This window comes from Pleurodeles waltl, chromosome 3_1 (genome assembly GCF_031143425.1).
Source record: "Pleurodeles waltl isolate 20211129_DDA chromosome 3_1, aPleWal1.hap1.20221129, whole genome shotgun sequence".
NCBI classification, from domain to species: Eukaryota; Metazoa; Chordata; class Amphibia; order Caudata; family Salamandridae; genus Pleurodeles; species Pleurodeles waltl.
The window spans coordinates 1,627,062,123-1,627,077,754 of record NC_090440.1 but is presented as its reverse complement, the minus strand read 5'-3'; the positions used below and the strand labels follow the sequence as shown (position 1 = coordinate 1,627,077,754).

General features: G+C 49.7%; 1 protein-coding gene across 1 annotated transcript in view; it reads left to right on the top strand.

Annotated features, from left to right (window-relative positions):
• ABCB11 (ATP binding cassette subfamily B member 11) overlaps nucleotides 1-15,632 on the top strand; it is a 443,062-nt gene that overhangs the window by 367,917 nt on the left and 59,513 nt on the right. The window contains exon 24 of the mRNA XM_069225280.1: nucleotides 2,575-2,816. Coding sequence (XP_069081381.1) covers nucleotides 2,575-2,816 — 242 coding nt within the window. The remainder of the gene's footprint in view (nucleotides 1-2,574; nucleotides 2,817-15,632) is intronic.

The window sequence follows — 15,632 nt, the reverse complement described above, 5'->3', positions numbered from 1 at the left end:
ATTCTGGGGGAAGCTGCAGTGCCTGAAGGTTTCTAGCTTCAGTTCTGTTTGACAGGACTGGAGGTAATCAGAGTGGCTCCAGGTTTAATGTGGCTCATGATTGGGTGGTATGCTACAGAGTCCTGATTTGCCAAAATCACTTGTGTGTTAGCCCTTTTCTCAGCAACATCCCCAGTGCCCGATGACATGGGTGGTTCAGATCCTCCAGAGTGATGATATTCAGCGTTCTTTCTTGGGATTTCAGATTACTTGGATTTAACATGAGCAAAAAGCTCTTTCAGGTTCTTGTTGCTGCTTTTCAGAGCCACGGCCAGATGGGCCAGTGCTTTCTCAAGGGCAGCCTCCACCCCCCGTCTTCCACCTGAGCCTTTCTCTTCACAACACTCCTGATAGCCCAACTTGTGGGGACTGCCCAGTGTTACCAGAAGCCCCCATTATATTGGCAGTCCTAACCTGGTCAGCGCGCTTCTTTCCATAGTGTTTATAGCATGCACCGGACAAGGGCCAGCTTTCTTCCTTTTGTTTGGGGGAGCGGTGATATCCTCCACATGCAACCTTTTACCAGCAGCATGAGGCAAAAGTTGGGATTCCCAGGGCATAGTGGTAATATCCAAGTCATCTTCACTAACACAACAATTTGGCAAACAAGCTGTTCTTCCATTGGGCTCACTTGTAGGACCCCCTTCACTCTCTTGGGGTATTCCAGTTGTTATCACTGCCGCCACTTTGGAGAGTGGTTCCTTAAGGGTAAAAAGCAACAACATTTTTCTCGCAACACCCAGCCTTTCTTCCGTGAATTAAATCTCCGTATCAATCGCAGACATGGCAGTAGATAAACAAGTCACTTTGGAAGCTGCCCCCGTTTCTCCTTGGCACTTACCACTGTGGCCCTAGCCTTTCTCTCACCCATAGCTCTTAAAGAGTTTTCAACAGTCATCACTCCTCTTGTCCCCTTGTCAATTCCACGGTCCAAGAGGGGTAGCCAAGCCTCAGCCAGCTGCGGATGGATGCAGAAGGCCCGCTCTTGGCCCGGTCTTCACCCAGACATGCGCCCGGGTGGGTCTCATGTGCGATCCATGCACATTCTGTGCTACGTAGACCAGGAAAGCCCGTAATTGCACCTCCAGGTGTAGGTATGGCGGGGTGACCATCCTTGCTATGAATCTCACTGGGGCATGTCGTTTGGTCCACAACCTGGATCCAGTACATCCTGTGCTGCAGTAACCAGGAAATCCTGCCATGAAAGGGCCGGTGGAAATGCAGAGATGGGGCCACAGGGGGGCCCCTGCACTGCCCATGCCCATATCGTGGGCAGTGCGGAGGTGCTCCTGTCAGCACAGTCCGTGCAGTTGACATTGGCCTCGGCTCTCTTTTGGAGCCAAAACTAATGCCATTGCATTGACTGCCCAGCCAGCACTACAGGAACATCATAATACAGCGGTCTGGAAGTCACTGGCTTCGCAGTGGCCTCCTGATCGCCGTATTGATGGCCCAGCAGTCAGACGACCAAACTTGCAATTTCACCCTCAGGACCAGATTTATGCTAAAGTGGCGCAGTGTGGTGCCACTTTTGAAATGCAGGGGTGCACCGTATTTAGAGGAATAGGGCAAACCCCTGCGGTGGTGCTGAATTAAGCTGCTTAGTGCCAATGCAGACATCCTTACACCATAGTGCAAGGGTGTCTGCGTTGAGGGCATAGATTGTTTATGTGCCAGATGGTGTGCCTTCCTGCACATAAACAATCTATAATGGCGATATGGAACTTCTATGTGTGCTGCAAAATGCAGCACACATGGAAGTACTACATTTCGAATGATTGTTTATGTGCAGAAAGGTGTCACTTCCTGCACGTAAACAATCGTGCATGGCATTTTGCTTCTATCTGTGCTGCATTCTGCAGCACACATAGAAAAAGCAAAAAACAAGGAGGGATTAAAGCATTCCTCATCGCTTTGCCATGCTAACGCCACCCCTGGGGTGGCATTCGTTTCTGCTGCTACCTCATGTTTACGCGACAACTCGTAAATCTGAGGCAGCATCACCAGCTGCCTGAGCTTGATCCAGGGGCCACACATGACATTTGAATGCTATTAATGTGTCTTGGATTACTTGACAGGCATTTCAAGGAAATTGTGAACCGAATTGACATACTAATCCTAAACAATATTATTTTTGCCCTGTGATAGATTCGTACGTCATCTCAGCACAAAAATAGCCTCTAGTAGTATTGCAGGTGCCTCGCAAAAATTGCATCCGGTGTGTAGCCTGCAACTGATTCATGGGTCGTAAGATTCTAATCCATTTGTAAATGCAGAGTGCAAGTATGTATATGGTTTATATGTGGAGGAGTTCAACTTTAAACACTGAATTATTTATGAAATAAAATTATTCCATCTAGGACAACCCTAATATAAAGTATTTGGACTTCAACAAACAGCAAAGGGAAGGCTGTTATCAGATTTGTATTGAATATGAATGCTGAAAAAATGGAACAGAGGCTTGTGCTAATGAGATTTAAAAATACCAATTTTTTAAGTGGCCACATGATGTGTTCTTTTATATTTCTGACCTAGATTTCAAACGAAGCTCTTGGTAACATCAGAACCATTGCCGGAATTGCAAAGGAAAAAAAGTTTGTGGCTATGTACGAAGAACAGTTGGAGAACCCATACAGATCTGCAATCAAAAAAGCAAATGTTTATGGTTTATGCTTCGGGTTTGCCCAGTGTATAGTATTCATAGCAAATTGTGTTTCATACAGATATGGAGGATACTTGGTTGCAGTAGAAGGACTTCATTTCAGTTTTGTTTTCAGGTAAGGACAATCTGCTTGTGTAGACTGTAAGTCATTGTTTGTAGTGCAATCTGTATGTGACACAACAGTTGGATGGAAAAGGAGATGCTACCACAAGCCACATCAACTCAATAATGATGCTGTAATTGTGGTGGCATTGGATTTTATAATTCACGCTTTGCAATATTTTTACTGCTATGTGGATTTGAGATCGCAAGGGGGGTTTTGGTCATTCCTCTTCATCCATTAGGGTTGTCAAATGAAATGCCATTCGCAATTTCCATCTGTCAGCGAGAGCCTACAACATGGGGCAATGGGACAGCCCACTTCAGAAATTTGCTCCCTTTACTGTGAGTAACAATAGTTTGCACTTCGACATATACACATTGTTAGAAATGGGGTTTCCGGTTGCCTGGGGTATGCATGTAAGCCAGGTAGACCCACTACTCTAGTTAGAGTAAGTTACACACCAAAGATATCCTGTGCTTGCCTCCTGGTAGCCTGGCGCAAAGCAGTCAGGCTTATCCCCAAAGGCAATATGTAAACCTTTTGCGCAACCCACTCACCCCAGTCTCTATCACCCACTCCTGTCAATAATAGGTCGTCAGGACACCTGCACTCTTTTTGAGTGAAATACGGTAGATTCCATGAGCCTCACTGAAAGTAGTGTGTTCCGAGCCTAAGACACAGGACACTGGCTCCCTGTAATTGTATATGGAGATTTGTGTGTGTGTTCCAAACTGTATTGCATGATATACCCAGCAGTTATGGTAACATTTGGTGATATATGTATTAACACTAAACCTTTGCATTTCCTGCTGTAGAATGTATACTGTTTAGACACTTGCACTGACAGGATAACGAGTACTATTCAGGAGTACCCTGTCATGATTTATTTCATTTTGGTCTATATTATATACACTATACTATATATTAATATATACTGTGTGGAACCTCTTTTGTTGTGTGTTTATTGTGTCACTGGTGTGAGTGGGTTGTGCAAGCGCTGTACACATTGCCTCTGGCTGCTCAGGGCCAAGCTACCATGGGGTGAGCACAGGTTATTTTTGGTGTGTAACTTACTTGACCTGACCAGAGTGGTAGGTTCTGTCTGCATACCTGAGCCAGCCAGGCAAAAATGGTGGAAAAATGACACCGTGAAATGTTGTAAATTTCACTGCATCATTTTTTCGGGCCTCCCTGCAGTGGAATGCCCCCCTTGCATACATTATGTCTGGTGCAGGCATAATGTGGGGCAAGGGTTTACAAAGTGGCACAATGCAAGCATTGCACCACTTTTTAAATACAGAGTGGGATAAAGGCCTCCTTAACGCCGCCTTAGCATTAAAAACAATGACGCTAGGGCGGCGCAAGGTGGTGCTGGGGGCTTGTAAATATGCCCTGAAGGCTGAAGGAGCCTTAGCTGAGAAGAAACATTTGTTGGCTCATGAAGTGAGTTTGAAAGAGCTGGAACTCAAGGCCAGGCAAGCTTTCAGCAGCGATGGTGGCAGCATACATGCAGTCCCTGATTGAGATAAGAAGGTTCATATACCCAGGGGCTTTGGGTCCACTTATGTGGTGGAAGATGACATTGATAAGTGGTTTTCTGCTTATGAAGTTGCACTGAAAGTACACAGGATTTCTGAAGAGCACTGGGGGTGGGTCTGTGGAAATACAAGCCAACATTTGGGAGGGGCACATTTCTAACTTTAGAGGTTGGGGACGAGACCAAGCAGAGTCCAACGAAAGCCATCTTAATTGCCAAATTTGGACTGACCCATGAGAAGTATCACCCAAGATTCAGGGAAAGTCCGAAGCTCTCCAACCAATCCTGGGTAGATTTAATTGATTAATCTAGTAAGGCACTGAATGGCTGCCACCAATGTTAGAAATTGGGTCCCTAGTTGGCGGGGTTTGCACCCTGTCCAAGTAGGGACCACAATCCTAGTTAGGGTAAGTCCCAACACAACCTAAGTTATCCTATGCTCACCTTCTGGTAGCTTGGCACAGAGCAGGCAGACTTAACTAAGAAGGCATTGTGCAAAGTATTTGTGTACTAAGTCATACAGTAACACAGTGAAAGCACCACAAAAAAATTCAAACCAGGTTAGAAAAATGTAGAATATTTATCTGAGTAAAACAATACCAAGACAACAAAAATCCATCCAGTGGAAGTCGAGAATTGAATTTGTAAGGATTAAGGCCCTCATTACAACCCTGGCGGTGGGTGTTAAAGCGGCGGTAATACCGCCAACTGGCCGGTGGAAAAAAAATGGAATCACGACCATGGCGGAAACCGCCAACATAGACAGACACTTTAACACTCATACCACCACAGCGGTAGAAACAAACACCGTGGTGGTAACCAGCAACAGACAGGCGGAGGACAAAGTACTGTATAACAAGAGGCCTATCTGCCACCTTTTCCGTGGCGGAACCAATGCTATCAAAAGCAAGGCGGAAACAGTACACGGAAGGGAAACCACTCACCTCTCGACACCCAACAAGGAACCAGGACGCCATAGAGCTGAACTACAGGTCCTGCATATGCTGCTCTTCCTCCTGCTCCACCAGGAGACAGACTCAGTCAACGACCACGGTGTGTACTGCACCTACAACACAGGGGAGGGGGGAGGGAAAAGAGAGTGACACACACACACAACATGCGATACCCCCACCCCCACCCCCACCCTCACCCACAAAACCATACACACAAATACATGCAGCAACATTACAGATACGCCCCCTCACCCCCTGGAAGAATGCAAGGACAAAAGGAAATGATTGTAACAATTGTAATCATGAAAAATCTGATAGTCAAAAATCAAAATTCAGTATATACAAATATGTACACCAACTACACAAGTCCGGATAGTGTACCAATCATTGTCCGTGGACCTCTGGGCCCAAAATGCATGGGCGAAGCCCACACTAGATACTGGAAACGGAGAGAACACTGCTGGGGCATTAGGTCGAAAATATACAGGCACCTCAGGGGGAAGGGGGCCCTCGGCGAGATGAACGCACGACGCCGCTGCTGCACGAGGGGGCTCCATGCCCATTGCTGTATCCTAGGGATTGCAAAGCCACAGTCTCTCAAGTCTCTCCATTGGGTGGTTTGCCCACTGCTTTATCCTGGGGAATGCAAAGCCACAGTCTCTCAAGTCTCTCCAGTGGGTGGTTTGCCCACTGCTTTATCCTGGGGAGTGCAAAGCCACAGTCTCTCAAGTGGATGTCAATCTCCACTGGCTCTGGAGGGTGCCTGGTGCCCAGAGTGCTTCAACCTGACAAGGACTGAGGTAGTGGATGTATCTCTCCACTGGTTCTAGAGAGGGCCTGGTGCCCAGAGTGCTTCATCCTGCCAAGGACTGAGGTAGTGGATGTCAATCTCCACTGGTTCTCGTGGGGGCCTGGTGCCCAGAGTGCTTCACCCTGCCAAGGACTGAGGTAGTGGATGTCAATCTCCACTGGTTCTGGAGGGGGCCTGGTGCCCAGAGTGCTTCATCCTGACAAGGACTGAGGTAGTGGATGTCAATCTCCACTGGTTCTGGAGGGGTCATGGTGCCCAGAGTGCTCCACGTGCAGTGTGGCCGATACAATTCCCTCACCTGGATTTGTGTGCCATGAGATTGCTGAGGTGGCATGATACGCCAGGGAGGCAGCAACATACCCCACACTGCTGCGGCTTCGCATTCCACCTGCAGGTGCAAACAGTGATGGAAGTCATGCCTCATGGAAGCTGGCCACGGTCCAGGAAGTCTCCGCCAGCCTCGGATGACTGACCACTGGGGATGGTAGCCATGTCAGCGGTGGTGCCACTGTCCGAGCACGTCGCAGGGCTGGTGGCGGTGCTGGCGGTGGTGCATGGGTCAGCACCTGCTGAGGGACACAGCCCAATGGGGAATATGCTGGGGACTGTCGCTGAGGCTAGAGGTGTGCCGGTGGTTGTGCAGGTGGTGGTTGTGGTGGAGAGGCAGCTTGCGGTGTTCGTCGCCGTACAGGTTGGTGTGGTCGTGGACAGAAGGTGTGACACTGGTCCCTCAGTCGGTGCCACCGTTCCCTCTCCTGACCTGTTCTTGTGCTTTTGCCCCTTCCCCACCTTTGATGGTGCTGCAGTTGTCTTGACACTATCCCCTTTTGTTTTTGCTGAGCCCTTGCTGGCTGGTAGGTGCGGCTTCTCCCTCTGGGATGTGGGCACCTTTTTCACTTTGGCAGGTGGCGGAATGTCCTTGACCTCGCTACGTGGCACACTGGCAGCCCTGATGGGTGGCGCACTCGACTCCGCAGTTGCTGGCCCCATTGTGCCTGGGGATTTGGTGGCTGAGCTGCTGGACTGGGACCTGGAAACCACGGCCCTAGGGGAAGGACGGGGGGAGTAGGTGTAGGGAAGAGGTCAGTGTTAGCCAGGAAGAGTTTTTTAGACACACTGGGAAGGGAAGATGGAGGGGGTTTGGGAGTGGAGGAAGAGGCAGTGGTTGTAGGAGGTGAACGTCTGCTGAATTTGGGTGAAGGTGCATGGGTCGGAGGCAGTTGTGAGGTGGATGGCTGTTGGGTGAGTATGTGCCTGCGTTTGTGTACTTTGGGAGGAGGGCTCACAGACACACTGGGAGAGGACACTGGAGATGTGTGAATGGTAGTGGGGGTGGTGATTGCACATGAGCAGTGTGTGGTGATGGGCGTGCTGGTGATGGAGGTAGTGGCTGAGGATGTAGTGCATGCAGGTGTGAGTGGAGATGAGACAGGGCGGGAGGAGGAGGACGTGGAGAAGGGGGACACAGTGGAGACATTGGATGTTGCAGTGTCTGCATGGAGATGGTGCTTGTGTGAGTGCCGGTGGGATGTGTTATGCTTATGTTTGCCATGTCTACTCTTGTGTGCTGATGAGTGTGCATGCTGGCCTGATGGTGTGCTTGGGATAGGCTGAGGTACAGGGGATTGGGTCTGGGTGGAGGAAGTTGGAGAGAGGAGGCTGGACACAAGGACATTTGCTGCCATCAGTGCTGAGGCTAGAGCCTGAAATGCTCTCTGTTGGGCCGCCTGCCCAGAATGAATGCCCTCCAGGTATGCATTTGTTTGTTGCAAATGCCTCTCAACACCCTGGATGGCATTCAAAATGGTAGATTACCCATCAGTGAGGGATCGCAGGAGGTCAATAGCCTCCTCAATGAGGGCAGCAGGGCTGACTGGGGCAGGGCCTGAGGTGCCCAGGGCGAAGGAGATGCCCACCCTCCTGGGTGAGCGGGCACAGGACACACGCTGAGGGGCTGCTGGTAGGGCGGTGCTGGTGGGGGGGTGGCGCCTGTACCTGTTGATGCGGTGGGCACAGAGGTGCTTGCCACCGCAAGGGAGCTCCCATCAGAGGAGGCATCGCTATCACTGGTGTATGCTCCTGTCCTCGTCGTGGAGCTCCCCTCGCCCTACGACCGACTGATGGCTTCAGACTCTGTTGCTTCACCCTACAGGGCCAAGTGGGTTGCAGCTCCCTCCTTCTCCGGTCCCACTGCTCCTACGCATGATGATGCTATTGCACACAAGAACAGGGAGACCACAAGAAGGGGGGAAAGACTGAAGAAAAACATGTTCAGTGCATGCAACACCACTACCGTTGGCAGACACAACACACAGGGAGCAGCACTCAGCACTACGCCATGCACTAACAGTTTCTAGAAAATTCACCTGACCATGGGGTACGAGGCCTAAGCCCAATTGCTACACACCTGGAAGTCAGAGGAGCCTGACTAGGTGTAGATGACTCTTACCACTAGTGGTGTTGGGGTGCCACATAGCCTGCCTCAAAAGGGACCTTGTCTACCAAGTTCGCACTGGCCTAGGGGAACCCACTGCCCACCTCCCCCACCCAGACACCTCGTAATGCATGCAGAGTAAGCTGAATGAGAGATACTCACCCCCTTGTGGCTGCTGTGATGCCCTCAAGCGCCCACCCAACTCCGGAAGACACCGCCAGGATCCGGGACATCAGGGGGGTCATGGTGCGACGGGCACCCCTTCCACGTTGGGAGGCCATCCCCAGCTGGGCCTCCGCCGTCTTCTTGCTCCAGCGGTGCAGCTCCTCCCATCTTTTACGGCAGTGGGTGCTCCGTCTGTGGTAGACCCCGAGGGTCTGGACGTCCTTGGCAATGGCACGCCAAAAACCCTTGTCCTGGTGGGCGCTGACCTGGAGGAATAGTACAGGGGGAAAGGAAATTACTCACCCGTCAGGACCTTCATACTCATTGCCCACCAGTTCGCACCCATGAGCTGACGCACATACACTCACCATCTGCACATGCAGGCCTCAGACCCCCCATGTATCTTCCATCCACATCACTCAAAGCAGGCATTGCCCATGCAGCATGCTCACAGTGTACTCACCTGTTTGTCTGAAGGACCGTACTGTTGCATGTTCTGGGGAGGACCCCATCCACTAGTTTCTCCAACTCCTCCGAAGTGAAGGCAGGAGCCCTTTCCCCAGACACATGAGCCATTGTCGCTTCCAGACACAGGTTACAGCAGCACTTGCAGTGTAGGTCCTCTCCTGTTGAAGGTCAGGTATCAAGTGAGTGAACAGACAGAAAATGGTGGTCACGTCCTCGGCGGTGCATATTGTCACTGCCAACGTACATCGTCATTGGCTCCTGGGACCCATAGGGCCCAATGTTAACCAATGCAGAATTGCGCTGCTGTCTTTGACCACCCACTGCGACAGTGAACAACGCCAGCACAGTTACCTCATATCCCCTTGTCCCACCTTACAGGTCAGGCAGCCGCCATTTCAGGGGACCACATGGGATGGATGAAAACTGTGTCACACCTTTCTAGGCCGGGAATACAGACAGATACTAGCACATTGCGAATTACTAACTTTTCTGCAATAAAACACATTGTGATACCTCAGTGTTGGATGACTCTCTGCTCGCTGTTCTCCTCCATAGGGCACGTCTGCTGGGGCAGGTGATGAGATGGCGGCATCCTCCGGTGTACAGACCCCTGGTGGACCTGTCGACAATGGAAGAGAGACACATCATAATCACATACAGACTTGATCGTGCAACAATCCAGGAACTGTGTGCCCAGTTGGAGCCAGACCTGATGTCAGCTATCCGCCATCCCACAGGGATACCACCTCTAGAGCAGGTCCTGTCTGTACTCCATTTCCTGGCCAGCGGGTCTTTTCAAACAACAGTGGCCATGGCATCAGGGATGTCCCAGCCAATGTTCTCTAACGTGCTGTCCAGAGTGTTTTCTGCCCTGCTGAAAGACATGCGCAGCTACATCGTTTTCCCTCAGGTGGAGGATTTGCCCACAGTGAAAGGTGACTTCTATGCCCTGGGACATATCCCCAACATCATTGGTGCCATTGACGGTACACATGTGGCATTTTCCCCCCGCAGGAATGAACAGGTGTACAGAAAAAGCAAAAAGCTACCATTCGATGAATGTGCAGATGGTGTATGGCAGACCAGTACATCTCCCATGTGAATGCCAAGTATCCTGACTCTGTGCATGATGCTTACGTTTTGAGGAATAGCAGCATCCCTTATGTGATGGGCCAAATTCAGAGACACAGTGGGTGGCTAATAGGTGAGGCCAAGTCCCATACAGTTGAAATAGGTGTCTGGGTATGGGGTTGTCCCTAAGGGTTAGTGTGTGTCTAACAGTTGTCCCTCGACATTTGCAGGTGACTCTAGTTAACCCAACCTCTCATGGCTACTGACCCCAGTGAGGAATGCCGGGACAAGGGCAAAGGAACGTTACAATGAGGCACATGGATGAACAAAGAGGATAATAGAACACACCTTCAGCCTCCTGAAGGCCAGATTCTGGTGCCTCCATCTGACAGGTGGTTCCCTATACTACTCACCGAAGAAGGTGTGCCAGATAATCGTGGCCTGCTGTATGCTGCACAACCTGGCCTTGCGATGCCAGGTGCCTTTTCTGCAGGAGGATGGGCCAGATGGTGGTCTTGTGGCAGCTGTGGAGCATGTGGACAGTGAAGAAGAGGAGGCAAAAGAAGAGGATATCGACAACCGAAACAACATCATCTTGCAATACTTCCAGTGAGACACAGGTAAGAAGATGTCACTGCTTCCCACATCTCATACTATTGTTGGAGCTAGCATAACTCTGTCATTTTCCCTCAGTGTATGGACACTGACTTGTCACTTTGACTTTCCATTTCATAGATCTGGGTCCCACTTTGTGCCCTCTGCTATGTTTACTCCTGGCCTACAGCTGTGTTACATTGGTATGTGAACCAGTACATTTACATTGCTATATTCCATAGATATTGCAATTACATATTTGTGAAAGCACAGACTGACTCCAGATTGTTTTGTGATTGAAGTGGGTTTATTTCTGTGCAAATAAGTGGAGGGGGTTGTAAAATGGGCTGGGGTGATGGTGGAGGTATGTCCATGGCAGAGTCCATTCTATTTGTTTCACAGGTGCATTGTCCAAAGGGGCATAGGAAGTGAAGCAATGGCAGTTTAAGGATGGACAGGATGATATAGTGGGACAGAAGGGTGACATTCAGGGGGGTCTTATTTCGTGGCGCGGGTCTTGGCAATGTTCTCTGTCTTGTTCCTGGATCTCAGGGACCGTTTGCGGGGTGGTTCTCCATCTGCAGGGGGTGGGGTGCTGGTGGCCTGTTGTTCCTGTGGCGGTGCCTCCTGTCCACTAGCGCCGGCGAAGGTGGAGGGCTGTTCATCGTCCAGGCTTGTGTCAGGGGCACGTTGGTGTGCCACTGTGTCCCTCCTGGTGTTGAGAAGGTCTGCCCAGCACCCCTGCAATGGTGACCAGGGTGGTGTTGATGGACTTCAAGTCCTCCCTGATCCCCAGGTAGTGTTCCTCCTGCAGCCGCTGGATCTCCTGAAACTTGGCCAGTATCGTGCCCATGGTCTCCTGGGAATGGTGGTAAGCTCCCATGATGTTGGAAAGTGCCTCGTGGAGAGTGGGTTCCCTGGGCCTGTCCTCCCCCTGACGCACAGCAGCCCTCCCAGCTTCCCTTTTCTCCTGTGCCTCTGTCCCCTGAACCGTGTGCCCACTGCCCCCAGGTCCCTGCTCGTCCTGTGTTAGTGGGGTTAGAGGGATGGGCCCGCTGGGTGGGTGCTGTGGTGGTGTTTCCTGAGGGGGGAGGTTCAGTGGTGGTTTGTGACTGGGTCAGGGGAACCGACTGTCCCGAGGTCCCTGATGGGCCGGGCTGGTCATCTTGATCCAGGCGTACAGAGCTGCTGTCATCACTGTGGGTCTCTTCTGTGGGGGGACTGGATATGTCTGGCACCTCCTGTCTGGGGACGTTGGGTCTGGGTCCTGTTGGGGTGTAAATGCATAGTTATTGTATCTATGTGTGCCATCTTGGGTGTGTGACCCTCTACTCCTGTGCTTGCATTACTGGCTTGGTCCTTGTGTGATTGGTGATTTTGGGCCATGAGTGAGTCTCTGTACTGGACATGCTTTGGTGATGGGTGTCCATGCATTGGTGTTGCATACAGGGCTTGGTTTGGGGATGTGTGGGTTGTGTTAGTGGGGTTTCTGTGGGTTGTTGGGGCGATGGGTGTGAGGGCAAGGGAGGCGGTATGTGATGGCATGCAGTTGGGGTGTGGGGGATAAAGTAGTAAAGATATGTCTTACCAGAGTCCAGTCCTCCTGCTACTCCTGTGAGGCCCTCAGGATGCAGTATTGCCAAGACTTGCTCCTCCCATGTTGTTAGTTGTGGGGGGGAGGTGGGGGTCCACCGCCATTCCTCTGTACAGCAATCTGGTGTCTGGATACCACAGAACACACCTTCCCCCGTAGGTGTTCTTGGATGCTTTCCCACTGCATTAACCCTGTCGACAATTCTGCACCATAGCTCCATCTTCCTTGCAATGGAGGTGTGCTGCACCTGTGATCTGAATAGCTGTGGATCGACCCGGACGATTTCCTCCACCATGACCCTGAGCTCCTCCTCAGAGAACCTGGGGTGTCTTTGCGGTGCCATGATGTGGTGTGGGGGATGTGTGAAGTGGTTTCTGTTGTGATGTGTGAGGGGATGTGTTGGTGTGTATTGTTTGAGGTGCATGGATGTTGTGTAAGTGATGGTGTGGTGTGTCTGTGGATGCTGGTGTTGTTTTAGGTAGTCTCTCTCTCTGGCCTTCTTTCAAATTTTTGGTTGTAAGGGTTTGTGGGTGATGTGGGTGTGTGCTTTATATTGGATTGGGTGTGTGGGTGTGGTGTGTGTATGTGTATCAGGTGTGTGTTTTTCGAATTGTCCAATGTGGTTGTGTTTTGTAAGTGTGTGTGTATTTTGAGCGCAGCGGTGTGTACCGCCAATGGATTCCCGATGTTGAAAGACTGCTGCGTTGATTCGTAGGTCGTGATAGTGTGGGCGTATTCCTGTTGGCGTGTCGGTTTTGGTATCGCCAGTTTATCACTGACCTTTGGTGTGGCGGACTTGTGTGGGTGTCTGTATTGTGGTGGATTCCGAGATGTGAGTCGTAATACCTGTAGCGGAATTCCGCGGCCGCAGCGGTATGTTGGCGGTCTTCTGCACGGCGGAAAGCGGGATTTACCGCCAGGGTTGTAATGAGGGCCTAAATGTGAAAACAGTGGCTAGATATCACTAGCTGTCAATAGGTTACTTAAGGTCACACAGTACCGGTGCAAATCCAAAACCCCAGCTGACCGCGATTAAGGGTAGGCCAGCTACAAAACTCACTCAGAGCCCACTGAAAAACTAACTTTGGTGGAAAGATGCAGTGAATCTGAGGCATGATGAGTCAAAGTTTCGCAAGCAGTTGGGTCACTGCGTCGTTGGCAGGCTCCATTGAGGTAAACGTGATGCGTCATCAGGCAGTCGCAGTCGTGTCATCGGAGATGCGATGAGTACATTTCTCTGCCGCACTCCGGGCAACGCGTCAATTTTTTTGCTGAACTTGGGGCGATGCGTCGGTTTTTCTGCTGAGCTCAGTGTGATGAACTGATGTTGGCAAATTTCAGCTGCAAAATACACTTCTGTGGCCCATAGCTTGGAGGAGCCCCTCAGGCAAGAGTGAGACTTACAATGAGCAGAGTCCAGGAGCACCAGGAGAGTAAGGCAGTCTTTGATGTCCCACAGACTGCAGTAGAACAGGGGGCTAGCCAGCAAGCCCTTGGAAATTATTCTGGGGGGAAGGCAGAGTCCTTCCAACAGGGTAGGAGAGCAGCAGGTAGCAGGGCAACAAGCAAAAAAGCAGCCCTTGCAGAAAAGCAGTTGAGTTCAGTCCTTGTGCAGCACCGCAGGCCTTCTGACAGAGGTTCATGTCCAGGTCCAGAAGTGTCCGATTTGAGGGGGTCTTAGACCCATTACTTATTCTCAAATGTGCTTTTTTGAAGTGGGGGAGACTTCAAAGAGTGGTTTGGAAGTGCGCCAGTTGCCCATTCAGCCTAGTCTTGTCTGCCAGGATTTTTATGGGGGATTATCGGTCCTTTGTGTGGGGTCAGGTCACTACCCTTTGAAGTATGAGTGAGAACCCCTCCACCCTTCCTACCCTGGGAAACCCATCAATAAGTAGATAAATGCAGATGCAGTTGAGTGTCATGTGTTTATGGCTGTCTGGATGGAATGCTGGGAACTGTCACCCAGCCCAGACCAGATGTGGATTGGAGACAGACTATAAGGCACATAGAGCAGAAACAGCAAAGGAATGCCTACTTTCTAAAAGTGGCAATTTTAAATGCGACATTACCAGTAAAGAGGATTTATCATTACCATTCCAAAGATATTAAACATGATGTATCTACTCCTTTCTGATCAGGATTTACAGCTTAAATGTTTTTTTAAGGACTTCCTAATGCTGGCCTATGAGAGGAGCGGGTCGAGATGGCACACATGAAATTGACTGGAGCATTTTCTTGGCCAACCAGTTTTATTTGTTTATTTTCCTTTCTGAATGCAATCTTTATTTGTTTGATTGTTGCATCACAATTTTTGGATGATTGCAATTTTAAGGTATGTCGCAATGCCTTACGGTAGACCTTCTTTGCCTCATTTAGTTACTGGTTTCTGGATGGAAAAAAACGATTTGTTGTACCAATGATAGCTTTGTCATTAAGACAGATAAGATGGATTCTAATACATATTGCCAAGTAATCGTCCAATCTTCATGGGTCCTAAAATTGAACAGGTTATTTTTAAAGGATGGACATAACAACTGGAACGTTCCACCCAAATTAGAAGATTTATTTCTCAGAATGTTGTTCCATTTAAGGTCCTTGCCATTGACGGCGATCACATGGTTACAATTCGCCGTAATCTTTGTTTCCAAACTGATCTAATTTGATGTTGATAACTGTCTTTTGAGGATCATGGTCACTCTCCGGCCTCTTTATCATGGCAAAACGTTTATGAAGATGATAGTTTGTATAATAGACAAAACTGTAGTTGATTATGGTAGAGGCCATTGGGCCCAATATTTTGCTTTTTCATGCTGATCATCAACAAGCCTCCCGTTAAGTGCTCTATATCCAGAGCCTATTAGAAGGTTATACATAAATCCAGTTTACAGATTACACATTTTTTGTTTCCCCTGCCATAAAATTTTTGGGTGACGATATTATAGCTTAAGTCTGAGTCCTCAATAGATAATAACGGGTTCGCTGAGGTGAACAAGTTTTGGTTAAAGTCCCCAGTAATAATTTCAAATAGCATTTCTATTAATGCCTCCTGCTCCCCCAAAACTTCATAGTACTTGTATTTGTTGGGGAGGAGTGGATGTTTATAATCAGAAGCCTGGCAGCGGATTCCCTACTAAGTAAGACTGACAATACATAATCTGAAGTTGATTTAATTTTACCCTCTTCATGCAGTATTTGTTGCTG